This window comes from Plenodomus lingam (assembly GCF_022343315.1).
Source record: "Plenodomus lingam strain CAN1 chromosome Unknown contig_26, whole genome shotgun sequence".
In the NCBI taxonomy this organism is placed as follows: Eukaryota; Fungi; Ascomycota; class Dothideomycetes; order Pleosporales; family Leptosphaeriaceae; genus Plenodomus; species Plenodomus lingam.
Window position 1 is genome coordinate 258,068 of NW_027093941.1, and position 25,356 is coordinate 283,423.

A 25,356-nucleotide genomic window follows, 5' to 3' on the forward strand; every position below is an offset into this window, starting at 1 on the left:
GACTTTCACGTCGCCTGCAACTCTAGGTAACCCTTGAAGCTGGAGGATACCTTGTAGCTGCAGTCTAATCACACAGAGAATGTACAGGGCACATCCTTTTCCTATCCGTACACGTACACGTAGCCTCACTCCAACTTATCAAGATGTGCCAACCTTGTCAAAACCACCTGTTTACTCGTCTCCTCAATCTCTCCCGCGAGAAACACTTCGTCCAGTATAGCATAAACCTGCAGCGTATCAGCTCTGAATACCTCCCCAATTATAAACGAACAGCCATAATCTTCTCCCAAGAACACTTCTCCCCAGTACTGTATCACATACCTTGTAGAAATTGAACACCAAATCCAGCTCACACACATTCCCAAAAAAGGCATCCAACACCTCGACAAAGAAGTGAATCGCCTCTAGATACGCCAGCTCATTGTCATTTGTATCCACGCAGGCACAGAAGAACAGACCTGCATATCGACGATATACAATCTTGGACATGTTGCGGAACTCGACAAAGTTGGACTGATGTTTTTGATCGCGCGGGGCAATGAGGCGGTGGACCTAGAAGAAAGGCGTTAGGTAGGGATGTATATGGCCGGGTAGACGTAGAGGGTGCGTGGTGAGGAGACATTGGGACATTTATGCAGCCATCGGTAGGAGGCGTGGGTATACTGCGGGACGATGGCGGATGTAGGGAATGGAAGGCTATTGCGTACCTCGCCCTTTAGCTTGACTTTCTCTTCATCCTAAACCTCTCGTTAGTCTTCATTGTACCTTGGAATGAGACCGTTCGAGTACTCACACTGTACGGCGCATACCACTTCGCCAGCCGTGTCTTGCCTCTGTTCGGTTGATCAATCACCGGTTTCCACAACATTCCCCTTCTCCAAATATACTTACTGCCGGTTCTGAATGAGTATGAAAGAGAGCACCATCTTCCCCCGCGTACCTCGAATGCTAGGCTCGGCGCGTCGAGGAGTTGCGACACAGCGGCGCGCTGTGCGGGAGACGACAGGGGCTGGTGCGTGGAGAACTGGACCCCTGCTTTCCGTGTGGAGGTCCCGCTTTTAGCCGCATGCCCGACTGGACGCGCCCGCCGATGATCCGACCTCTCCAGACCTCTCCGCATTACACATGTCAGGGTCACGAAACAACAGGTTCGCTGTACAACACTGGTACTGGGTTACACATACAGATCGAAGGGGTGCAGAAGGCAGTGTTTTATATCAGGTCACTAACATGCTATATTCTTTTCATCCTCCTTACTAAAGTCACCTTCAAACCAGGTCACCCATCTCTACCCAGACGCCTACAAATTAAAACCAACAAACTGGTTGCATTTAGCACAACCCCAGATCTATGTTTATACACCAATACTTCCAAGTACAATTATCTAAACTATATCATATTGGCCTTACACCCAACGATTTCACACCATAAAACCCGTGCCAAAATGCCCACTCCATTCATCCGCCCCTACAACCCCACGCTCGACTTCGCCAACGGACTCCATGTCGTACGTCACCCCCCTCCCCAACTCCAAACCCCAAACCCTAAACATGCTTCCCAATAAAAAGTACTTCGCTACCATCGACCCAAGCCTAGACTTTGAGCCTGCCCGCACAATCGGCTCCTACCTCTGGTACCGGCCCTACGTCCACCTCACACCAGAGACCTGCCACGTCCTGGACGACGGGTCTGGCCACATAGTCGGGTACTGCATTGGCGCCGCAGACACGCTGGCTTTTGCGCAGCGCTGGCGTGAGGAATTCCTCGCCGAAATTGATGCTGCGTGTGTTCCTAGGCCCGAGGTGCGGACGGGGAATGTGGGTATGGAGGGGGAGATGGTAAGGGGGTTTAGGGCGGCGGCATATGCTGCGCATGTTAGCATGCTTCAGGATTGGCCAGAGGTATTGGGGCGGTTTCCCGCGCATCTGCATATTGATATTCTGCCTGGGTTTCAGAAGAAGGGGTATGGAAGGCAGCTTGTTGAGGCGTTTTTTGGGACAGTGAAGGGGATCGGGGCGCAAGGGGTGCATCTTGATATGGTGAGGACGAATGTGAATGCATTGGCGTTTTATGAACGCGTGGGGTTTAGGAGATGCGAGCAGGTTCTAGATGGAGGGGCTAGTGGGGAGGCTGGGGTTGATGGGGTTGTATTAACGTTGGTTAGGGAGCTTTGATACTTGGTGTGCTGTCTTGCATGACTATTTTAATGTTTCCGTGCTAGCAGGAATTGGCTTCATAAGTATCAATGACGTCATGAGTACCAATACAACACCACTTTATCGGTAAGTCCCTCCCACCGTCATCCCTTCAGTAATCACAGCCCTGACCCTTGCAGTGGATGAAGCCCAAGCTGAGATTCTCCTTGCAGTATCGACGCTCACAGCGCCAGATGTATTGCTCGGTGGGCTCGGGGCTCGTGAGGCAATTTTCAGCCTGGTGTTGGAATATTAGTCTCACTTGGTAGGTTAGTGAAGTTAGAATTGCGTTTGTATCATGACGGTGAGGTTGTTAAAACGGTTAGGCCGTTAGAGTAGATGTGCGAGAAGATAGAGATGGTGTGATATGGTAGAGATATTATGGTAGAAGTGTACTCATGTGATGTATTCGAGAGCTTTATACGGAGAACTTTATATTCTTCTAGACGGTGAGTATATTAAGACCTCAAACTCATACTATAAGCACGACCAACCTTCCACTCCAATCCATAGACCCCAATTCTATAGTCTGCAACTACTCCGCTTCCTAAAAATACACGAGTCACATAATTACTTTTCATACCTACAGCAATTAATACAACACAAGAGTGTACCGGATAAAGCAGGCCTCTGCTTACAAGATCTCCACGTCGATTCAAGCCATATTATATAGAGAGTACTGTGGCAATCACAATACCAATTATCACCGCATTCTCACTATTCGAATTCCTTAATCAGGGCATACGTGATAACATCGACATACACCAAAGTCTCTAAGCAGTATCAATGAATCATAAACGCCGCATCATTCATTCAATTGCAACAGGAGATGATATGGGAACATAGTATGAAAATTAGGGTTTCGTATGACTCTGAAGACTTGAAATGCAAACATTGTAGAGAATTAAACATATCAATCAAGAAAAGGAGGTGAGTTAAAAAGTAAGTCGTGAAGACAAAAATTTCTAGCAAGCAGCGTAGGAAATAAATGCTTGCGCGCAGTTCAGGGTGATAAAAAGCCAATGTCATCTAAGTTGGACAAACTGTGTCGTAACAATGTAGACGCGCAATAGCATATAAGAGCGCATGAAGCATATTGTAGATTGCACTAAACCATCATGGGACAATACATCTGAATTACTTCCTATCACTTGGGTTCACACAGTGTCTATTTCAATATAGTGTGTATTGCAGTATATAAGCTTGCCTAAATAAGTATTAAGATTCGGTCGCATAAATGTAATCGCTTGGTTCCTTTCATGCAGATACTATCCCTATTCAATACTCCTAACGTGCCACGAAACCCACAGAGTACGAGGGTTCCATCATATATGATATTGAAATCGACTCAACTCAGGCCTTTTGTTCCAGATCACAGGCGCAAAGTCGACGCCGAAGCCTGGAGGACGAGTATGCCTGGACTTTGTCGATGATATCGAGGTGGCGCGGAGATCTCTTTGGCTTTGGAAATCTGTCGATTTGTCGGTAAGAACAGAGGATGAGCGCGAGATGATAAACGTTCTTGTCCGCTTCCTTGGGCCTACTCGTGGTGCTTCAACTGAAGTTGTCCCTTTCCCGTCATACTCGATCTCGTCTCGTCTCGCTCGTTTTCTGGGAAGCGAAGTCTTGGCAGATTTGAAAAATGACTTCGTTGTGCTCATAGAGAGCTCGTTGACCTTGGAGGTGACCGTATGCGCCATTCTTTTCTCTGTTTTCTTGCTTTCCGACTGCAGCTTGGGGTGTGGACGCTCGGAAGACTTTGCTTTATTCTTGCCAGCTTTAGCAGGAATGATTACGGTGTGCGTTATTGTCTTCTTTGATCGAACAAGGTCTTGCGCGGAACTCAATTCCCTGCTAGACTGCGTTGCATCTGTCAAATAGCCGTCATCATTCGAGTCATCAATGACGATGATCTCCCTCTCTCTATCCTGTACAGTGTTACGGGTCATGGTTTGCGCAGTTTTATGGCTCTTCGACTGCTTCTTGGGGTGCGAACGCTCGTAGGTCGTGACGAAAGACTTTACTTTATTATTTTTGTTGGCTTTTGAGTTAGCAGGGATGATTGCTGCGTGTGCCATTGTCTTCTTCGATCGAAAAGAAGCATCTTGCGCAGAGCTCAAATCCATGTTAGACTGCGTTGCATCTGTAAGATAGCCATCATCATCATATGAGTCATCAACGACGATGATCTCCCGCTCTGCGTCCTGTATGAAATTCCGGGTCATGAGAGGATTCGAAGCAAGGGAGGTTACCTCCAAAGCTTGTCGCAATGAAAGCCCAAAAGCGAGTGACACCATACGATCGACGCCGTTCCCAACGATTTCAAACTGTTGAGCCAAGGTACCAATTATGGGCTCGTCATCAGGATAGTTTTGTGCACGTCTAGCTTCAAGGATAGTGATGGGACGGTCTTGAGCCCAGTGTATTGTAGCGCCATTACGCGAGTCGGCAATCCGAAGCCTGGTTGTGATGCAGGGTATAAGGCCATCTTGCTTGATACGCGTGTACGATCTCCCTGTCTCAGTCTTATTTCGTTGAAGCATCTTTGGTATAAGACCTAGCTTCATAGCTTCCGCGTAGCCGCAGCCTGGAGGGCTTTTGGGGATGTGCTTCAACAAGGACCTCTCCATGATAGTCGGTAGCGGAAAGACTCGGTGGTCCGGAAACGAAACGCAGGTTTGGGCATTGCCATTGCCGATATCTGGCAGATCTGCAGCTACCTGTCCAGCCGATGGTACAGGGAAAGGGGTTGGGTATGACTCTCGCTCGCCAAGTCGCTGACCGTTGGGAAGATTTCCCAGTGATTTACTCTTGGTCACCTCGTACGAGGCACTGTGTGTGTGCCAGGGTTGGTCAACAGGCGTCAGACCTGGAGCAGCGATGGTGATCAATATACGAGATCGCCTTTGTGCACTGCCATAGTTCCATCCGTCCATAATGTATTGGTTGACCTGGTAGCCCATAGAGACGAGGCATGCTATCACACTCGATAGTACATTCTCATCTTCGAAACCGGTACGAGTAGAAGCCATACTAACAACATTCTCCAAGACTCCGTACAACGGGCGAAATAGATCGACAAACGAGAGGAACGTACTTATGTGTGAGGCATTACGCAGTGAAGCTTTACTACGAAAGTTTTGTTGGAGTGTGGAGAAACCTATGCGGAATTAGTACATGGGCATTAGAGTACATCCTGATAGCCGTACCAGGACATGGAGAGCCGGCACAAAGGAACTCAACCTTGCCGATGCCTGCGATTAAGTCTCGGTTCGTCCCCTTCAAAGCAGCTTTGAGGTAGTCATCGACAGAACCACAATAAAGGCATATTTTAGGGTTTCGGGCGTTTGCCCTTTGGGTATGGATAGCGTGGGGACTGAAATCAACCGCAGTGTGGAACTCGACCCCTCCGCCTTCCTCGATGCCTCGGTCGAGCGATCCGCCGCCACTGAAAATGCTCAGTCCTTTAAGTTTTCGGCATTTTGTGACTGGTGCTTCGCGGAAGCACTTTGGCGACTGGACTAAGAACCTCAACTGAGCATCTGGAAGGGCAATGCTCATAGATACGAACCACCGATCACCGGCTCCTCCACGGTCGTAAGGGGATGGTATCGAGTGCAGCTGTTCTTTGGTTAGGTATCGTACAAAACATTCGCGTTGCAAGCGGGATATGGCGATTGTCGAGTACTCGTCAGTAAGCACAAGCTCGTTCGACGCGATATCTGTCCTGCCTGCATCCATCGCCAGACTGGCACAATCACGACCTAAACGTAGGAAATTTCGTACAGTGACACGGCTCCCTACGTCGTGCATTTCCCATACAATCGCAGGTTCCAAGATTTTTTCGCCTTTCAAAGTCGTTGTGATGTACACTGTGTCTCCGCGGCGGAATTTTTGAGAAGGCGCAGTCTTTTTTATCTTACACATGCATGTGCGTTTATGCTCTTCCTTAAAGGTTTTGAAGGCGCTCTCACCAGTAACATATGTCTGGCGAACGAAAAATTGTGACGACGGAATGGCATTGGGCAACCAACGCACATTATATCTGCCGACCACATCGGTAGATAGTAATTTGCCTTCGTTACAGTTGCAATTGTCGGAAAAGAAGAGCTCATTCTTGAACGCGTATTTGGCCTTTGAGATGCTCGTGTCCCAAGATTGATAAAGCCATAGAACAGCAAGCTCTTGGATATTGTCTTTTCGCATCTTGACGTCGTAAACGTACGCAAGCCACTCATCACCTGAGCTCCGCCAGACCTTGCGATCCACCTCATTTGACCTCAGGGCGACTACATCGCCAATACTGACCAGTGCACCTCTATAAAGTTGTAGTACACGAGTCGATGTTGCCAGGGGCACATTCTTAGAGGCTGTAATGAACCCAAGCTGGCGCTTACGGTGCTCTTGCTCATGTTCGACTTTTTGCGACGCTTTGAGTGCTCTTATATAGTTGCCAAAGTACATATGTTTAAATGCTTCGTAAACGACGGGTGTCGCAATTGTGTGTTGCTCAATTTGTGGCTGAGGTTTTACGATGGCCATGCCTTTTACCATGCATTCACCCCATAGTGGGTGAGTCAATAGATCCAAGTTTGAGAGATTGAATGCTTGGTGGTAGATGAAATCGATATAGGCGTGAACTGCAACACGGAAGTCGGTTCGCTCTTTGGACTCGATATGCCATGCCTTGAAGCTTTTGCTTCTTACAAAGCGTCTAAGCAGCCAGCGAAGGAAGTCTTTGCGAAAATTTCCAAGCGTCACTGATCCTATCGGCTGTGTTTCCATGTAGTCGATAACATGCTTGCCTAGCTGGGCGATCCAAAGAAAAGGCTCGTGGAATCTCTTATACACAGCAGAGGGCTGTCTAAGCCTGTACCACACATCGTAACGAGCGTTTTTGCTGGCGAATTCTGATTGGATATAAGCGACGATGTCAGGATGTCGATCTTCGCCGTATCCTTCGATAGAGCAGTCTTCAATTTCGATGCCCTGTACATAATGGGTGATGCCTCCAACGCGAAGGAAACCGTCGAAGCACAGCTTTTTTGCTGAAGGAACTTGAAGTAGGTGCAAGCTAATCAACTCAGATTTCCTTGCCGAATGGCCTACGATGGGTGACCGATAGATTTCGAAATCGAACAAATCCACGCAAAGCAATGGCTTTCCTGGAGTGTACCCATTGTATTGAGGAACGGGACCCGGGTTCTTTTTCCACGCGGCCTGAGGATGTTTAGCTCGATCTTGCATGCACAACCCTAGAATACTCACCTTCAAACTTGCGAGGGCTTCATTCTCTGGGACAATGCGAGCCGGAGGACACCAATTGACTGAATGCGAGCGGGCGAAGTCACCCAAACACGGATTGACTCGTACTTTGGATGCAAAGTTTCTCGGCCTTGGAGAAGGTGCTGCTGGTGTTGAGGGTATCACCTCGATTTTTGCCATATTGCGAGACGTCGGGCCCAGTATCTTTCGTCGAACTTTGAGTGTAAGCAGACTGTAAATCGGTACGGAGTCGCAGAAGGAAGGTGGCGACCCCAGTGTTGTACTACCGAGCACCCGTCCTCTAGACAGTCATCCTGATCAAACCCGTGGTGAATCATGAGGTGAATCAGGCAATTGTGCAAATCCCATCCAGGCGTGCTCCATTAACGGTGTCCTAGCTCTTCTTGAGACTATTCGACTTCGCGATCAACAAACAAACTCACACTACGCCGTGACAAACACGCACATGGTGGTAAGGGCTGCAAAGCGCCGATTGTCAAGCTCACAAAGAAATCGCGTTTGCTTCACAGAGGCGTCGTTTGGCCACTGCGGTGACAATTGTAGTCGACAGACGATGCGGTCTCACCAGACTGTAGGTAGCAGGTACTGGTAAGGGCACCCCGTGGCCCTACCGGTAGGCCTCAGGCTAAGTCGGCCCCGGAAGGAGCATCTCGCAACAAGATATGGTGCAGTCTTGCAAGATGGCTAGTCTTGACATTTGTGGATAGCAATTTAGCATTGGTGAGGTTTTGTAGAGGTGCAAGAGTTGTACGCAAGATGAGCGAAAGACCCTGACGCGTGTCCCAAAAGAGAGAAACTCACAGCTGCATCCAACAGGACATGAGAGGAGTTTGAATCTCAAGATATACGTACAGTGCACGACGACACTTGCCAACCACTTGGAGGGAGGATTGAAAATGTTGGGTGAGTAGCTAGAGGCCGTCACACAATACAAATCCGTTGTTCCGGTAGGTGAAGGCAAGCTCTACTCAAGAGACTATGCACACCGGCCGGTGACGCAAGAAAGCAAGCGTACGCTAGAGTACGGTACCACATCCATTAGTTCTGAAAACTGCCTCTAGGTAGCCTTCATATCGAGCTATTATAACTGTGTATGCAATAACTTCTGTGTATAAACACAACGTCGTCACAACCCCCCCCCCATCCGTCATGTCAAAGTAGTCACCACTGGAAAGGTGGGTGTCTAGGTCATGTCAAAGTAGTCGCCACTAGAAAGGTGGGTGTCTAGTAATCCTGCGCCACAAAACGCCTATCCCGTGAATACACGAGCCCCTTCCTCCACGTGTTTCCCCCCCATTTGTAGCAAAAGTGTCAAGTTTAAACTCCTCATCACCATCATCACTGTGCCTTGTCCTGTGGTAGATAATCCCAAATATGACTGGAATCCCACGATTCCGTTTCTTCCTGCCTTGCCTTGGGATCTTCGCCCCTTCTCTTCGCCTGATCCCGCAAAGTGTCCAGCTCTTTGTCCATCATATCCACCGTCTCTTGCAAGCGCTGGCGTTCCGCCAATACATCCTGCGTGGGTTCTACCACTTGACCCTCTACCTGGCCTTTGAAGTGCTGCAGTTTCTCGTTCATAGTATTGCGGTTGTCTTGTTTTGTAAAATAATCATCGAACTTCTGTCGTCCACCGAAACAGATTCCATAGCCGTCGCAGTAGCAAGTATTCATTGCCGGACAGAAGACCTCATGGCCTGTAAAAATGTAATGCCATATGTATTCGAAGATGCGACCAGAGTATTGATCTTCCATTGGTGTTGTGAGGAGCCACTTTCTGTAATGCAGAAACCGCTCAATCGGTACATCTCTGATCCTCTGCTTTGACAGAGCAAACTGCGCACAGCAGATCCCACTTAATGACGGTGGAATCGGGGCACCGGGATGTAGTTCTTCCCAGATGTGGCGGCGCCAGTAGATTTCCTCGGGCTTGTAGTAAAAGTCGAAGTCGCCACCGGGGCGGTCGAGGTGGATCCAGTCTGGGCAACCTGGGTCGTGGTGACAGCGCAGATTCATGTAGCCCATGCGTGCGACGCGTTCGTGATTAAGACGCTTGATCATGGTGACGGTGCTGAGGCCTTGCAGCATGTTGTTGTGCCAGGCGTAGCGGTGTGCGTGCATGAAGATTGTGGTGTCGGCGAGGTCGTCGTAGTGGTCGATGATGTAGGAAAGGTAGACCTGTCAGCGTTTCTGGGTTAGCCATATGTACTCGAGGCATGTGAGGGATTGATTTCGGGATGCTGTAGACCTACCATGGCCTCGCGGCCTTTGTTCTTGGGCACTTTGTGCTCTGCATTGGGATTGTCGAGTTCGTAGACGACAAGGGGCGCGTCTGGGATTTCCTCGGTTATCCAAGCAATATCCTCGTCTTCTGTCTTGGGTACAACAATCTTGTAGGTGTAGTTGCTGCCTGGCGGCTTCAATTGGCTTAAGCCATCTGTGAAGCGCAGCGGCAGGCTAAAGTCGAGCGGATCCCCTCGCAACGAGGCTGGCTTGTATGTGGAAGAGGAAGAGGAGGCGGGCGAGGGCGCGGAAGGGTGCGGGGATTCCCATGAGGATAAGGATGAGCCTGCTCCTGGCACGGTTTGCAGGTACCACCACGCCAGACAGAAGAGGGCGGCAGCAAAGACGGTAGAAATCAAACGAGGCGGCCTGCTGAGCATCTTGACGCTCAGCCCTGTAGCCTTGAGTGCAAGACAGTTGGTTTGGTGGTAGCAAAGGCTGATGTAAAACAGGTGGTCAGCCGGAGGCTCACGACATGGACGTGTATATACACGATGTGTCGATGCAGGTGCGGGCCTGAGCGGCGTTGGTCGATGTCTGTGGCTGTGGCTGTCTTTGTGTAGATGTGTGGGTGGGTGTGGATGTGGTGGGTGTGGGTGTGGCAACAAGACTGTGCTGTGTGGAGTAGCAGGAAAAAGGACTATTAGTGTATGTAGTAGGTACCTATGCAGGCACAGGTAGGTATTAAGGATTATTCAAGAAAAGGTATAAAGGGGCGTCGCATTCGCTTGGTGTGTCTTCTCGAACGGGGAACGTGGCTACACAGCTACCGACGGCGGGATCTTTGCGGGGTTGCTGGCCTCAACGATGTACAACATACCGGTACATACGGTGGTACTCTCTACCCAAGGCCCTCCCCCAAGTTCCAGCGTGTTTATGCTTCGTGTCGTCGACTGACGGTCGGAGTTTGGATGGGACCCACTGCCTTTTCCAGGATTTCAGCCTTGCCGCGCGCCCCTCCAAACAACCTTAAAATACACACGCCACCCTTACCTACTGTGTGCTTAACCTCCCGCAACCATCTCGATCAACGGCTTGGCACTAGGAGCCGCAACGTGAAAATCCAGCAGCACTGCTCATAATACTTGAATCTCTCAGTGGCCTGACTTCTTCGACCGTAAATGGCCGCCCTTTGACCACTTTTGTCTGCATCATTCCGGGCCTTCGTCGGACTTGCCTCCACACGCTCTCCTGCAATGGACAGTGATAGAACCGTCAGCGCCGATGGGATGAGAAAATGACCGCTACTGGGAATGCGCAGGCCCATTGCGATAGCTCTGGTGGTTGGCAGTGGACACATGTGAGCAGGTCTAGCGACCGTGGGGAATGCGATACCCGGCATGACTGTCCTGTCAACGCGCACTGTGTGATGATGGCTAGGTAAGGTCTGATCAGATGTAGTCTTGAACTAGCCCAGAGAGCAGAACAACGAGCACCATAGATGTTGCTGCTGAGTAGTAGTAGTGGTAGTATGTAGTGGTAGTGTTTGCTGCCTACTCTGCCTGCGACGTGACTTTATAGACGAATCGCTCCCTGCACCAGCGATCTCACATACCCATGTACATGCAGCTGGGTCTGTTAGACTTGTAAACAAGCATTTATTTAGGTAAAACCCCAGCTTTCTCGGCGTTACTCATGACGTCGGTATGCGCCCAGTCATGCCCAGCTCACGTAAGTGATCTTGAAGAGCATTCGGTGGCAGAGGGAGAATTTCCGGGAGAGTTCACGCCTGGATTGGTGGGAGACAAGTCGGGTGGTTCGGAGATGGGCTGGAGATAAGATGCAAAGATTAGATGTAAAGATTAGATGCAAAGATTATATGTAAAGATTAGATGCAAAGATTAGATGCAAAGATTAGATGCAAAGATTAGATGCAAAGATAAGATAAGCCCTTTGCTTCGCTCCAGGCACCGACCGCCCGCCGTACAAGCAGCTAACCTTTTGGCTGCAGGGGTCCAACCACCTCAATGTCGCCCTACCAGTATGCACCGGTTGACAGGTGAAAGGCAGCCAGGGACGTCTGAACAGCCGGAAAACACAGCCATCACAACTGGTAGTTACTTGCCATGAGCTTTTGTCTCATGTATTGACACGCTTTCCCAATTGCTTGGAATCGCCCGAGCCCATCTTATAATCATTTTGCGTCCCAGGACGGACTGTACGACACGTTGCAACTTCTAGACGCCGCCGAGACATAACCACACACGCAACACAAGTACACTTCCACAAGGTACTGCAAAGTCGCAATACGCATCAGAGGAGCTCGTGCTACCTCGTTGAACTATGCGGGCTGCAGCCTCTTTGTTGAGCGCGAGGACTTTCCTTGCCCTCAGCACATACGCACACATTGCGGCTTCGGAAAGGCAAAGCATAAATGTTGCTTTGAGAGCTGCTTTCAACCCAGCACCCTATCTAGTAGAGTTATTGTAAGCTCTGCCATACTTGCATGGGCAAACAATGACTAACAGCTGGCAGGGAAACAGCCGCAGAAGAGAATGCAACCGCCTACTACCCAATCCTCGACCGCGTGTCGCAAGGATACTTTGACGACAAGAACACAGAGCAGGATCTCTACACAGCCTTTGTAGATTTACTCCGGAACGACGGCCACATTACAGAGCCCGAAGCCCTCGCCTCGTTCAATTTCGCCCTCTCAGTCCGTTCGGCTGCGCCTCGGATAGAAGCACATTACCAGTTCTACAAGACCTCTGTAGAGCCATCTTTGGCTGCCGAACAGACAACAGACTGTGAGCTATGGGTATCATTTCATGGAAAGCAGTACTGCTCGCCAACACTAGAGGAGCCACTGGGTGGCATCAAGAGCGAAAGGTCAGCGTACACAGCCAATCGTACAAGACGAGACACTGACTACGAGATAGAACCTATGAGCTGCCCTTCGACCGTATACTTGGAAACAGTTCGGCCCTTCCCGCCATTCTCTACGCCGATATCACGGCCCCTCGATTCAAGAAGTGGCACGAGACCCTGAGTGAGACAGCAAGACAAGGCAAGACGTCATATCGCATCCGCCACAAACCCTCGTCAAAGGCACCGCAGTCGCCACTGATTGTCAATGGCTACGGTGTCGAGTTACAGCTGAAGCGGACCGACTACATCGTTATCGACGACCGGCCAAAGGCAGAAGGAGACAACGTTGCAGACCAAAAGCCATTGGGTACAGTCCTAGATGAACAGGAAGAAATCACAGATCTGAAACCTTTATCCAAAGAAGAGGTAGCAGATCTTGGCCCGAAAGCTGCCAGTTTCGTCATGCAGAGCGAAGAACCAATGGACACGCTGCTGAGACTGGTCCAGGATTTCCCCAAATACTCCACCATCATTGCATCGCGCAACGCCTCTGAAAACTTCTTAAAGGAGCACTTTAACAACCGTGAGCTTCTTCTCCCAACAGGCTACAACATCATTTGGGTCAATGGTGTGCAGATCCCAGCCCGCGATGTGAACCCACATTCCCTCTTGGCGCATCTCAGGCGAGAACGAAAGCTTATCAATGGAATCCGTAACCAGGGACTCTCAGGCCCTGATACGATCTCACTTCTATCACATCAGGCTATTGCGGAGACCCAGACGGAAGATGAGCCGCAGCGCTATGACTTCCGCGATGCAGCTGAAGGTGGCAATGTGATCATCTACATGAACAATATTGAGAAGGACTCAAGATATGAGTCTTGGCCTACTGAGCTACGAGCTGTAAGAAAGCTGTTTTTGTGTATACCCAGACAGATGTTAACGGATTTTATAGCTGCTCCAAAGAACATATCCTGGCCAACTGCCATCTGTTCGTCGCGACATCCATAACGCTATTATGCCTGTCGATTTGACCTCTGCTGGTGAAGTCTCTATCATTCTGGACACGATGCTTAGCTTGATCAAGCGCGGCATTCCAGTTCGATGGGGTTTCGTCCCTCAGACCACGACTCCAGGTAGTCTGGATCAAGCCAAGGTCATTTACTATTTGCAGAATAGCTACGGCTTGTCCACTGTAATCAAGTATCTGACAGCGGTACGTCATAATCTTGAACCAACTACGGCTTTCAAACTAACGAACGATATCTGTAGTCAGTAAATGCCAAAAAGCTCGCTGCTCCGAACAAGACCATTTTTGACACAACTGTGAAAGGGGCTAAGCTGCGAAACGAGCGCGAGGCCCTGGAGCTGGCAGATGTCCTGACTTCAGAGGCTATACAGGCGCGCATAGATGCATCTAAACAATACCTCCACCGCCTGGCAGCAGACAAGTCAAATGCCCCGATGTTTGTCAATGGTGTCCCTATTCCGCTAACCGAAGATTGGCTTTCCATCCTTAGCCAGCGCATCGGACTGGACTTGCGTCAGATCCAGAAGGGTGTCTTTGAAAGCGTCATCAGCGAAAACAGCTGGGTACCTCAGCATTTCCTTTTCCAGGCCGCCACTAAACGTAATCCATTGATCATTCCCGAAGACGAGAAGAACATCCAGCTCATCAACATGGCTGAATTCGAGGAGTTGTATGGAAAAGCGTTAAGCAGCATGCCACGAGTTGCAGCAACAGATTTATCGAGCAAGAGCGAATGGGTCCACATTACACTTGTCGCAGACTTTGACTCGAAATCTGGTCTTGCATTGTTGAAGTCTGTAGCAGACTTCCGCGATACGAAACCCAATGCGGAGATCGTCCTGATCCACAATCCACAACCCGGCTCAATGCAGTCCAGTGCGTCGGAAACGCTTCTGGATGTATATGGTAATTTGGGTGGTGAAGTCACAAGCGAAGCACTATGGGCAGTGGCTAATGAGCCAGCCGATACAAGAGCCACCCGTGAGGAATCCAGGACACTCTGGAAAACTGTCGAGCCAATCTATGAAGCTTTGGGGCTTGCACCAGGTCAGCATGGCATCCTCGTTAATGGTCGGTTCATCGGTCCCATTCCCGAAGATCAAGTATTTTCACTAGGTGACGTCGAGACTCTCGTGACATACGAAATGGCGAAGCGCATTCAACCTTTGAGCAAAGCTATTGAAGATCTAGGCTTGGCTCAGAAGCTGAAGACTCCTTTTGAAGTAGCCAAGATTCAGTCCCTCGTTGCGCTTTCGACGGTGTCTGATGTTCCAGAGGGCATATTCGAAACAGTATCTACTTTGAGAATCAGTACTTTCAACAACTGGGCTTCCGAGCACACTGCCATCACCAAAGGTGATCAAGACAAGGCTGTCTTCCAGATCGTAGCTTCAATCGATCCAGCTTCGGAGCTGGCACAGAAGTGGGTGCCGATATTGAACACGCTGAGCGACATGGATGGTGTCCAGCTCAAGCTTTTCCTCAACCCGAGACAATCCATGCAAGAGCTTCCCGTCAAACGATTCTATAGGTACATTCTTGGCGCTCGCCCTCACTTCAATGCGGATGGGTCGGTAGGTCATCTGAAAGCGCAATTTTCTGGCATTCCCAAAGACGCATTATTGAACCTGGGTATGGACGTGTCACCCTCCTGGCTTGTTGCACCTGAAGAATCCATTCACGATCTGGACAACATCAAACTCAGCTCACTCCCAGCTCGAACCAATATTGATGCCATCTATGGACTAGAAAGTATCTTGATTGAGGGTCACTCTCGTGACACTACAAACGGTGGAGAGCCACCTCGTGGAGCTGAAGTCGTCCTTTCCACCGAGAAAGATCCTCATTTTGCAGACACTATTATCATGGCCAATCTTGGCTACTTCCAATTCAAGGCTAACCCGGGTTTCTACAATATTCAACTCAAATCTGGCCGCTCCCGCGAAATCTTCAATCTCGACAGCGCTGGCACGAAATCGTACGCTGCACAGCCCGGCGATGAAACCACTGAGATTGTCTTGATGAGTTTCCAGGGTGCCACCATTTTTCCCCGACTGTCCCGCAAGCCTGGGCAGGAAACAGCTGATATATTGGCTTCCGAGGAGTCTCTGACCTCTGAACTCGTTGGCAAAGGGACACATAAGGTTAATAAACTGCTTGGGAAAATCGGGCTAAACTTCAATTCCGAGAAGGTCTTACAAAAAGGCGCCGAACTCCTGTCTGGCGGCAAATCAGGGAAGAAGGGCACCCAGGCCGACATCAACATCTTTTCCGTTGCCTCGGGCCACCTTTACGAACGCATGCTCAACATCATGATGCTGTCTGTCATGAAGCATACCAAACACACGGTCAAATTCTGGTTCATTGAGCAATTCCTTTCGCCCAGCTTCAAATCCTTCCTCCCCCACATGGCATCGACCTACGGTTTCGAATACGAAATGGTAACCTACAAATGGCCACACTGGTTGCGTGGCCAGACGGAAAAACAACGTGAGATCTGGGGCTACAAGATCCTCTTCCTCGATGTCCTCTTCCCGCTCGATCTGGAAAAAGTAATCTTCGTGGACGCGGACCAGATCGTGCGCACAGACATGTACGAGCTCATCACGCACGACCTCGAGGGCGCCCCCTACGGCTTCACCCCCATGGGCGACTCGCGCACCGAAATGGAAGGCTTCCGCTTCTGGAAAACCGGATATTGGGCCAACTTCCTCCGCGGCAAACCTTACCACATCTCGGCACTCTACGTCGTCGACCTCGTCCGCTTCCGCCAACTCGCCGCCGGCGACCGCCTCCGCCAACAATACCACCAGCTCTCGGCCGACCCAAACAGCCTCAGCAACCTCGACCAGGATCTCCCCAACAACATGCAATTCCAGCTGCCCATCCACAGCCTGCCCAAGGAATGGCTCTGGTGCGAAACCTGGTGCAGCGACGAGGATCTCGCAACCGCAAAGACGATTGACTTGTGCAATAACCCGCAGACCAAGGAACCCAAGCTCGATCGCGCGAGGCGCCAGGTGCCCGAGTGGACGGTGTATGATGAGGAGATTGCGGCGTTGGCGAAAAAGGTCAAGGGTGAGGCGGGGGTCAAGGCGGTCGAGGTGGATATCCAGGAGGAGGAGCAGAGGCGCGAGAAGAGAGAAAAGGATGAGGAGAGGAAGAGGGATGAGTTGTGATGGATTGCGTTGTAGATGTAAGATCTGGGGAGGCTTGGTGCCACCGGGTCTTTTCCCTTTTTTTTTGGAGCAAGACAATGCCATGTGTGTATTGTAGAAAAGTAGATTTATTTTCCAGCAAGCAAGTTTGGGTTTTTTTGGTCTTGCTAAAGTATATACATGTATACATGGCCTTGTAGCTAGATCAAATGAAACTGATCCTGTTACTACCCCACCGCATTCTATTATGGAATTTGAGTTTGATCAAGGCTCTGCCTGTTCACTTTGGCTTTATCCTCACTCTCGTGCGATGTTGGATGTGCAATCTTGTTTTATGAGAAAAGGTGATAACAACGGGAAATAGAAGCGCAGAGAAGCAGAGGGAGAAAGAGTGAGAGAAAAGAGAAGAAGGGGACAAAAGAGAAACAAGGCAACGAGAGAAACCAGCCAGCCATATCAAAATCGTTAGAATTATCAAACTCTCCAACAGATATCCCCGGAAAAAAAAAGTTTTCCATCTGCCAGAATACCTACAACAGTATACTGACTGATTCAGCATCCATCTGACAAGCCCAACCCAACTAAACATGTCAAAAACATCACGCCTTAATCTGCCCTGCCTATTCATTCCTCTTGGAAAAAAGACAGCATCATCGCACATCCTCCCTGCTTTTCCTTTCCCCCTCCTACCCACACACCTAGAAGTCCGCCTTCCCACCCATAACCTTGGCCGCACTCACCGCGTTCATCTTGGCCGCCCAGCCAGGCGCGGGCACAATCTTACGTACGGTGCGCACCTCATCCGACGCATAGCCCGCAATACGGATATTGTAGTTGCGTTCGAGGACGACCTGGATGTCGCGGATGTCGAGCTGGGCCGACTCGCGCAGTTTGCTGAGTTTGCAGGCCGAGGAGATGACGTTGTCGACAAAGTCGTCTGCGAGTTGGAGGACCGCCTGGGGGTGCATGTTAGCATGGGAAGACTGTTGGGGGGGGATTGAGGAATGAGATGCATGAAAACTGGAAATGGGGAATACGAACTTCTTCAACTTCGGACGTCAATGCTTCCTCACCTCCTCCTGTAACCTGCCTCACAAGCTCGTCCAACTTGCGTTTACTCAACACCCTATCGCCCTCGCCCTCGAGCTGGAATGGTGGCGGGCGCGGAATAACCGGTTGTCCCATGGGCCCTGGTGCTCCATTCGTGGGTCCGACCATGGTAGGACGCGCCTGGCCCATATGCACTGCCGACGGCGAGGTGACGTTCAAGTGTCGCGGAATCGGCATCTTGGGATTGTTCATTTGCTCGCGCTCGCGGCTACCAAAGTTGCCTGGGCCACCTTGCTGCATGGGAGTGTTTGTGCGCTGGGGATCGGTGTAGGAGCGGTTTGCGGCGCTAACAGCGGCTTGGTGGGAGAGCGTTGGGGGGAGGGGCGCGCCTGTGGTTGTGGACTGCGGGTGTGGAGAGTTGCTTTGTGGATGGTGTGCGCTGGCTTGCATGGGATTAATTTGCGGACGCTGTTGCTGCTGGAAGTTTGGTTGCGGTTGGCCGGGCTGGGTGAATTGCGGGACCTGGTTTGGTGGCATGGATTGGGAGTGAGGGCCCGGAGGACGGTTTTGCTGCTGCTGCTGCTGCTGCTGCATTTGCTGTTGCTGTTGCTGCGCTTGCTGTTGCTGTTGCTGTTGCTGTTGCTGTTGCTGGGCCATTCCCTTTGACATTTGCTGGTTCTGTGGCGCCTGTGCTTGTGGCGGGACTTGCTGCAGATTGAACTGTGGTGCAGATTGCGCTTGTGTTTGTGGTGCCTGTCCGCCTTCAACCTTGATTTGCGGCTCCTCTTTGATCTGCGCCTGCATTTGAATATTTGGCTGGGATGGCTGGCGCTGAGGCTGCTGTTGCTGTTGTTGTGCCTGCTGCGCTTGTTGCTGGGGTGAAGGTGTCGGGATCTGACCCTGAGGTTGCTGCGATGACTGCCCCTGCCCTTTCGTTTGTTCGCGCTCGTCCTTCCATGTCTTTTGCAGTCTTCGAAATTTGTCAAGTTGGTCCTTCATCTCCGCATGATTCTTTTCGATGCGCGCCTTCAGGTTGACAAGATCCTGGGGTACTTCTTGCCCGGCACTCTGCCGCTCCTGCATCTGGACTAGAACCTTCCGTCGGTGTTCTGCATACCCGGCCTGCTTGACCAACATGTTGAGATAGCCATTCCTATATTCTTTGAGCTTGGCGTCATATTCGGGAGTTCCGGGAGGCGGCGCATTCGGAGGTAATTGGATCGGGAATTCGTGAACGTGTTTGATGATGGCGGGGTCAATGGTGGGTTGGGCTCGCGGTTGGCCTGAGTTGGGGCCCTGTTGACCTTGAGGCTGCTGGGGTGCAGCAGTGTTCTGCGCCTGCGGGGCCTCCTGCTTGATAGGGTTCTGGTTCTGGTTCTGTGGTTGATTTTGAGTGTTCTGCGCCTGTGTCTGGGGCTGAGATGTGGCCGCATTGCCTTGATTGGCGTGACTGGCTTGACCCTGGCTGCCCTGTTGCTGCTGTTGCTGCTGCTGTTGCTGCTGCTGTTGCTGCTGCTGCTGTTGTTGCTGCTGCTTCATCTTCACCCTGTGTTGACGTTCGCGCGAAATGAATCTCGACGACCACTCAGCCAGCTTCTGTTTCGCCGAGACATGCTCCGTGCTGCCAACCGGGTGCTGGTTCAACAGCGTCCAGAAGTTCTGAATCACCAGCCGGTACTTTTGTTTCTCGTCGTCAGGCAGACTATGCAGCTTGAGTATATCATCGGCGCGGAGGAGATGTGTTTGCTGTGCCTGCTGTTGGCTGCCCTGAGTTTGGGATTGGGCCTGCGAGTCGGCCATTGTCGAGGTCGATGCAAACTCCCGTGCCGCGAAGATGTCTGACGAACGATGAGAGGTGGACAATGACCTAGTCTATAAGCGATGTGTGTTACTGCGCGTCTATTGAGGGTGGTTAAGAGTTGTCGTGCAGCAGAACAGGTCAAGTGAGGGAAATGAGGTAGGCTACAGTCTCGAGGTTAGGAAGCGTGGTGGTGGAGGCGTACTGGTACCGAACATTAGCCAAGCCAAGCCTGAAGTCGCGACAACACGTGCATCCAACCACATCACCAACTGTTAGAGACCTGACATACGGTACCTACCTACGCACAACGTCCATGTATCGTCTTCATATTACTACACTACCACTGCCATACTCTCACCAATTCAGCTTACAACAGAAGCCCTTGGTCCCTTTCTATTCCCCTCTTCCTCCCCACTGCGCACCAGTGCCCTTTCCCTCGTATTTCTGACCTCCCACTCAAACTCCTTCAACGCCCTCATTTCACTTCCCACGAACAAAAACCCCATCAGCCCATCAATAACCCCCAGGCTCATTCCAAACGTACTGAGAAACATGAGTATAAACGACACATAGTTGTGCGGGGACCACCACACGCCAATCATACAGCCAATGGTCAGCGCGAGTTGATAGAAGAAGTGACCTATCCGTAGCTTGCGCTGCACGCGCTCGCGTACTTGATATTTGAGTGTTGTGGCTAGAATTTCATCGTATATCGATATGGGAAGGTAGCGCTCTGGTGGGTCTAATACGTTACTTCGATCAGTCGTGGACGATGCATATGGTGTATTCCGTGTCAATGTTGCTTCGACGGAGAAATGATCACTGAGGGAACAGTGTAGCGTCGGATGACGCATTTCCATGCCAACATTTGCCTCCTTGAGCTCCCAGTCGGCTGCCTCGTTGCCAGTCCCTCCATCACGGTATCGTGGACTGCTGAAGAAGATGTAATCGAGGCGTTTTGCGTCGGGGTCGGGGACGGTAGGTTCTATCTGCACGTTTTCGCCCCTTGCAAGACGGCGCTTGTGCGCCTGATTCCACCGCCAGGAGTTGAGCGCGCTATCGCATGTTGCACCGTTGATGGTCATGTTGTACTCTGCCGTCGGCATCGGACGTTCGCGGGCTTGTTCGACGGCATCTTTGGCTGCACCGATGGATGAGTCGGGGTGTAGGATCCGCCATACGTCCTTGACGGGAGAATGTGTCTCTATGATGCGATGGGCGAGGGACAAGGGCACCATGTTGAAGTCTCCAAGACCGATGACGAGGTGCCCACGCTCGGCAGCTGCACGCATGAGTTTTGTTATCTCCCATGCCTGGGCAGTGCGGTGGCAGATGTACGAGTCGTGAGGTTCGCGTTCATAGGGGGCGTGGAGCTGACACGGTCAATCCATTGCACTCACTTGTACAGTCAGACATGGAAATGGTAGTTGCATACATGGGTACAGAAGACTTCGGCCACGTCTCTCCGTGAAGGTCCCATCCGTATCCTTGCACATGCGACGCCCTTGCCCACAAACCAGTCTCCTCGGTAGAAGGCAGCAGGGCGTCCGTTGAGAGGATAGCGGACCATGTTGCTCTCCTCAATTGGCCATTTTGAGAGAATAGCCAATCCACCACCAAATATGCCGCTCCAGTAGAACTTGCCATAGGGAAGAATGTGATGTGTCTTCTCTCTTATCGCATTGTAGTCTTCTTGTGTCCAGCACTCTTGCAGCCCAACAATGTCTGGCGTAGGCTTCGCCGCGGCGATCTGGACCCCGATTTCCGTGAGACGCTCATGCCGAAGTTTGGATATGAACTTGAGGCCCCAGCAATTGAGCGTCAGGATGCGCAAGCTCGAAGGCGGGGACCTGGCGTCTGAGGCCATTTGGGAGATATATAGGTACAACCCAGTCCGAGAACAAGAAAAGTATTTGGTTGGTTGGCTCGGGCGATGATGCAACCTAACTCAGGTACGGTGAGTGTTGCAGGGATGTCCTTCACCGCCTACGCAACGACATGGCAGTACTGTCGCGTTCGCGACTCACCGGTCAACTTTCTTAACAAAGTCATAACCAAACAAAACTCTACAAACTGCACATCATATCAACAAACCCGAAAAATAAAAAGTAAAACAGGAGTTGTACAATGCAGGATTCGCGTCTTGCCTCACCAAAACGCCGACGAGACGACCAAGACGATTATGAAGATGGGCCGCCCCGCAAACGCTCCGCATCCCACACTCCACCACCCACCTCTCCCAGCTACCGCATCGCCGAACGCCCTGCACGCCGCTACAGCAGAAATGAGAGCGACGATGAACGATACTACCACGACCGACGGCAGCAATCCACCTCTCGCTCTCCCTCGCGCTCCGCTTCCCCCCCACCAAAGCCCACCTCTCTCCACTACGTGCCCAAACTCGTCCTCCACGGCCACAAAAAGGGCATATCTTGTCTAAAGTTTTCCCCGGACGGAACACGCATTGCCAGCGCCAGTGCCGACTGCACCATAAAAATATGGTCCTACCCGTCCGGCAGCCTCGAACACACGCTAGAAGGCCACCTCGCGGGCATCAACACGCTGTCCTGGTCGCCCGACTCCAAAATCCTAGCCTCGGGCTCCGACGACAAAAGCATACGTCTCTGGGACACGACCACGGGTCTTGCCCATCCTACCCCCTTCATCGGCCATCACAACTACGTCTACTCGATTGCCTTTAGTCCAAAGGGCAACATGCTCGTCTCCGGTTCCTACGACGAAGCAGTCTACGTCTGGGACGTGCGCGCCGCTCGCGTCATGCGCTCCCTACCTGCGCACTCGGACCCCGTCGGCGGCGTCGACTTTGTCCGCGACGGCACCCTCATCGTCTCGTGTTCGCACGACGGCCTCATTCGCGTCTGGGACACGGCAACCGGCCAGTGTCTGCGCACACTGGTCCACGAGGACAACAAGGCGGTCACGAGCGTGATTTTCAGCCCCAATGGCCGCTACGTCCTCGCCTGGACGCTGGACGGCTGCATCCGTCTGTGGGATTATGTCGAGGGCAAGGGCAAATGCGTAAAGACGTACCAAGGACACGTCAACGCGCGATACTCACTCAGCGGCGCATTCGGCACCTACGGGGCCAGTAGCACTTCAAACCGCCGTGCAGGCAGCAGAAACGGGTCGGCAAAACCAGCAGAATACGCATTCATTGCCTCGGGCAGCGAGGACGGCGAAGTCGTGATTTGGGATGTTAGCTCCAAGAATATTTTACAGAGACTGGATGGCCATGATGGCGCCGTGTTGAGTGTGGATACGCATCCGACGGATAAAATGCTGGTGAGCGCGGGTTTGGATGGCGTGGTTAGATTGTGGGAACTTGGAAGGGAGGGGGTGGGTGGGCATCGAGATGAGGGCCGTGGACATGATCAAGAGGCCCGTACAGATGGCCCTGACGACGAGGCCCGCACAAACGGCCATGACAAGGATGCCCACACAAATGGCCATGAGGGTCTCCATACCAACGACCACGCAAATACCCCTGATGACCCCAGTCACAGCCCGCAAATCAGTCACAGAACAAAAGGAGATGCCACGCGTACATTCGATCCCGACATTCTGCCTCCGAATCCCTTCATGCAGAATTAGAAGGGATGAGGAATTCTTAGAGTTGGCAGTGTAGAGTCGCGGTGTAGATTTGGGGAGCGGACAAGGAAGGGGGAGTTGGGAAGTCTGTGTGTAGTGTGTGGTTGTTGTCGGTTGTGGTGTAAGATAGACCAGGTCAGGACGGGATGGAATAGATACCCCATGAAACACGCGCTCAACATTCTTCCCGCCTTGAGAAAACAAAACGAAGAAGAAGAGGAAAGAACAGCGAGAGCGAATTGGGAACAAACTGATTAATTATGATTAAATACCATAAATGGTGTGAAATTTTCTGCTCGCAGCGCGGGACAGGGAGGGTAGTAGCCACAAGCACTGCCATCAACATGCTCAAGTTCCAGTACCACCAGCAGCACCAGCAACACGAGGACCATCCAGTATGCCCGCACTAGCCTGCGTCTCCAACGCAATCTTCATCTCCAGCCAGCTATAAAAACTCGGGCTCGTACAAAAGGCTTCATACATTGCATCTCTCGCTCTATGTCTGTGAATCGGATTGCTGCCGCGGAACTTGACGCTCGTGCCGTGTTTACTGACGCTGGCCAGGAAATCCGGAATGTGGAAACTGGCATAGGTTTTGGTGCCGGCTGGTGAGACGACGCTGGACGTGGCAAGATAGCGATTTATCGGCGCGACGAATTGGGCGGTGAGTTCGGCAAAGTGGCGACGGATGAGGGGCCCGAGGTCGCGCGTTTGATCGCCGAGTTTGAGGGAGAGTTCGATTTGAGAGAGGAGTGCAGAGTCGGATTTGAGGAAGCGTTTGGAGGGGGTATGGACTTCTATGCCGCCTCCTGGAAGGTCTAACAGTGCATTTCGACTGCTCTTGTGGTGGAGGGAGTGGTGACGGCGGGTGGGGACAGGCCCATCGAAGTTTTGAAGATAGAGAATGTGCGGTCGGGCTTTATGACTGCTTTCGGCGGCGGCGACGATGCGTTTGAGAAGAAATGGATTGGTGATGCCGATGAGGAATGCGCGTGGTGTGCCGCCGTCGATGCCGATGCTTTTGAAGTTGGCTTGCATGGTCATGTACGGTTTCACAACTCCGGCGTAGGGGACGGGGCAGATGAGATCGACGAGTGAGGACACGGCTTCACTTGCTAGTTGGGGAGATTTGGCAACCACAATGATACTTTCGCAGAGGATGAGCTTCTCGAATAGGACGTAGAGGTCGGTGATGCAGGGCATGTAGTGCATTATATTGTCCCAGGAGCCAATTGGTTCGTAAGCATATACTGAAGACGGTGTGTCTGATATTAGAGGTGTAGGGCCTGGGAGCCCTTGGAGGGGAAAGGACGGATGGGGCGCGATGTCAAGTGTGAGCATTTTGCCCAGAAACGGGAGATGATGGCGTCCCAGATGCGGTGGTTCCCAGGCGCCCATCTGTGTGAAAGCTGCTTCCAGTGTTGCGGGGTCACTGATGACACCAGATTCGGTCATGCGTTGTAGTATCTGGTGGTAGAATGCCGGAAAGTTGTGATGAGATACCATGACCAGTGTTCTCTGGTTGAAGCTCCTTTTCATGGTGTCGTCGAACTCTTGACGGAAGACACAGGAGCCATAGAAAGTGTCTGCGCTGCCATGAGGTGTGTTTGGAGAAGTGAGTCTGATGTCGGGAGAATTGTTAGAGATTGCGAAGTTGAAAGACAAGTCTTCGGCCGTCTCCGTGTTTTGTTGCTCGGGAAAGCTAGAGATGGATCAGAATGGCATCAGGCGAAAGGTACCATGAATCAGACGGTACCCACCTGTTGAAACATATGGCACTCAGGTCTGCTGTGGTGAAAGGGACGTTTGGTGGGTATAATATCTCGATTTCTGGGCTGCGAACTACACTTAGGATCATGGCACGAACAAAGCAAGAGCGCTCCTTACCTACCCTACATCGACGTTGAAGTTGCAAACTATGCTGCGCTCGTCAGCTTTGGCGATACCATCACAGAATCGACATACAAAGCCACGGCCCAGTGTTGGAAGCCACCAGCGTTGAAGTTGATTAGATCTTGGGCTCTGGACCTCTCCATGATGTGGTCGATGCCCTCCTTCTTCTCCTGCCGAGAGTGGCGACGGGCCTGGAAGAGTTTGTTCTTGATTTTCTCCATTTGGTTTTCCCTGGAAAAGAAG

At 51.4% G+C, this 25,356-nt stretch overlaps 8 protein-coding genes across 8 annotated transcripts; 3 read left to right on the forward strand and 5 right to left on the reverse strand.

Annotated features, from left to right (window-relative positions):
• Positions 1-125: 125 nt before the first annotated feature.
• APS2 (AP-2 complex subunit sigma) lies at positions 126-926 on the reverse strand (the record flags this gene model as incomplete). Its single annotated transcript, XM_066097155.1, has 5 exons — positions 126-227; positions 322-552; positions 708-737; positions 794-833; positions 892-926. 5 exons carry the CDS (start codon positions 924-926, stop codon positions 126-128), a joined length of 438 nt encoding a protein of 145 aa, XP_065952632.1.
• Positions 927-1,129: 203 nt separating this feature from the next.
• Positions 1,130-2,174, forward strand: IAQ61_006369 (uncharacterized protein; the record flags this gene model as incomplete). The annotated part of the gene is made up of 2 exons (XM_003837660.2): positions 1,130-1,507; positions 1,569-2,174. Coding segments are annotated over 2 exons (984 nt in total), but the record flags the coding sequence as incomplete, so codon positions are not given.
• Positions 2,175-3,361: 1,187 nt separating this feature from the next.
• Positions 3,362-8,169, reverse strand: IAQ61_006370 (uncharacterized protein). The gene is made up of 3 exons (XM_003837659.2): positions 7,464-8,169; positions 5,405-7,415; positions 3,362-5,355 (listed from the first exon to the last, which is right to left on the reverse strand). The coding sequence occupies exons 1-3, from the start codon at positions 7,638-7,640 to the stop codon at positions 3,521-3,523; spliced, it is 4,023 nt and encodes a 1,340-aa protein (XP_003837707.2). The 5' UTR covers positions 7,641-8,169; the 3' UTR covers positions 3,362-3,520.
• Positions 8,170-8,819: 650 nt separating this feature from the next.
• On the reverse strand, positions 8,820-10,144 carry IAQ61_006371 (uncharacterized protein; the record flags this gene model as incomplete). Its single annotated transcript, XM_003837658.2, has 2 exons — positions 8,820-9,659; positions 9,734-10,144. 2 exons carry the CDS (start codon positions 10,142-10,144, stop codon positions 8,820-8,822), a joined length of 1,251 nt encoding a protein of 416 aa, XP_003837706.2.
• Positions 10,145-12,047: 1,903 nt separating this feature from the next.
• Positions 12,048-16,781, forward strand: IAQ61_006372 (uncharacterized protein; the record flags this gene model as incomplete). The annotated part of the gene is made up of 5 exons (XM_003837657.1): positions 12,048-12,190; positions 12,240-12,593; positions 12,644-13,475; positions 13,528-13,788; positions 13,845-16,781. 5 exons carry the CDS (start codon positions 12,048-12,050, stop codon positions 16,779-16,781), a joined length of 4,527 nt encoding a protein of 1,508 aa, XP_003837705.1.
• A 677-nt stretch (positions 16,782-17,458) lies between these two features.
• On the reverse strand, positions 17,459-21,478 carry IAQ61_006373 (uncharacterized protein; the record flags this gene model as incomplete). Its single annotated transcript, XM_003837656.2, has 4 exons — positions 17,459-17,716; positions 17,802-19,682; positions 19,983-20,984; positions 21,047-21,478. The coding sequence occupies 4 exons, from the start codon at positions 21,476-21,478 to the stop codon at positions 17,459-17,461; spliced, it is 3,573 nt and encodes a 1,190-aa protein (XP_003837704.1).
• A 260-nt stretch (positions 21,479-21,738) lies between these two features.
• Positions 21,739-23,223, forward strand: IAQ61_006374 (uncharacterized protein; the record flags this gene model as incomplete). Its single annotated transcript, XM_003837655.1, has 1 exon — positions 21,739-23,223. The coding sequence occupies one exon, from the start codon at positions 21,739-21,741 to the stop codon at positions 23,221-23,223; it is 1,485 nt and encodes a 494-aa protein (XP_003837703.1).
• A 345-nt stretch (positions 23,224-23,568) lies between these two features.
• Positions 23,569-25,334, reverse strand: IAQ61_006375 (uncharacterized protein; the record flags this gene model as incomplete). The annotated part of the gene is made up of 4 exons (XM_066097156.1): positions 23,569-24,922; positions 24,981-25,055; positions 25,112-25,141; positions 25,186-25,334. The coding sequence occupies 4 exons, from the start codon at positions 25,332-25,334 to the stop codon at positions 23,569-23,571; spliced, it is 1,608 nt and encodes a 535-aa protein (XP_065952633.1).
• Between the last annotated feature and the right edge of the window lie 22 nt (positions 25,335-25,356).

Bases quoted from the DNA above. Each gene is read 5' to 3' on its own strand.
- IAQ61_006370 (XM_003837659.2), bottom strand. From the start codon at position 7,640: ATGGCAAAAATCGAGGTGATACCCTCAACACCAGCAGCACCTTCTCCA. The intron at 7,416-7,463 runs GTGAGTATTCTA...AAACATCCTCAG, and splicing joins AAGCCCTCGCAAGTTTGAAG to GCCGCGTGGAAAAAGAACCC. The intron at 5,356-5,404 runs GTACGGCTATCA...AATTCCGCATAG, and splicing joins TGCCGGCTCTCCATGTCCTG to GTTTCTCCACACTCCAACAA.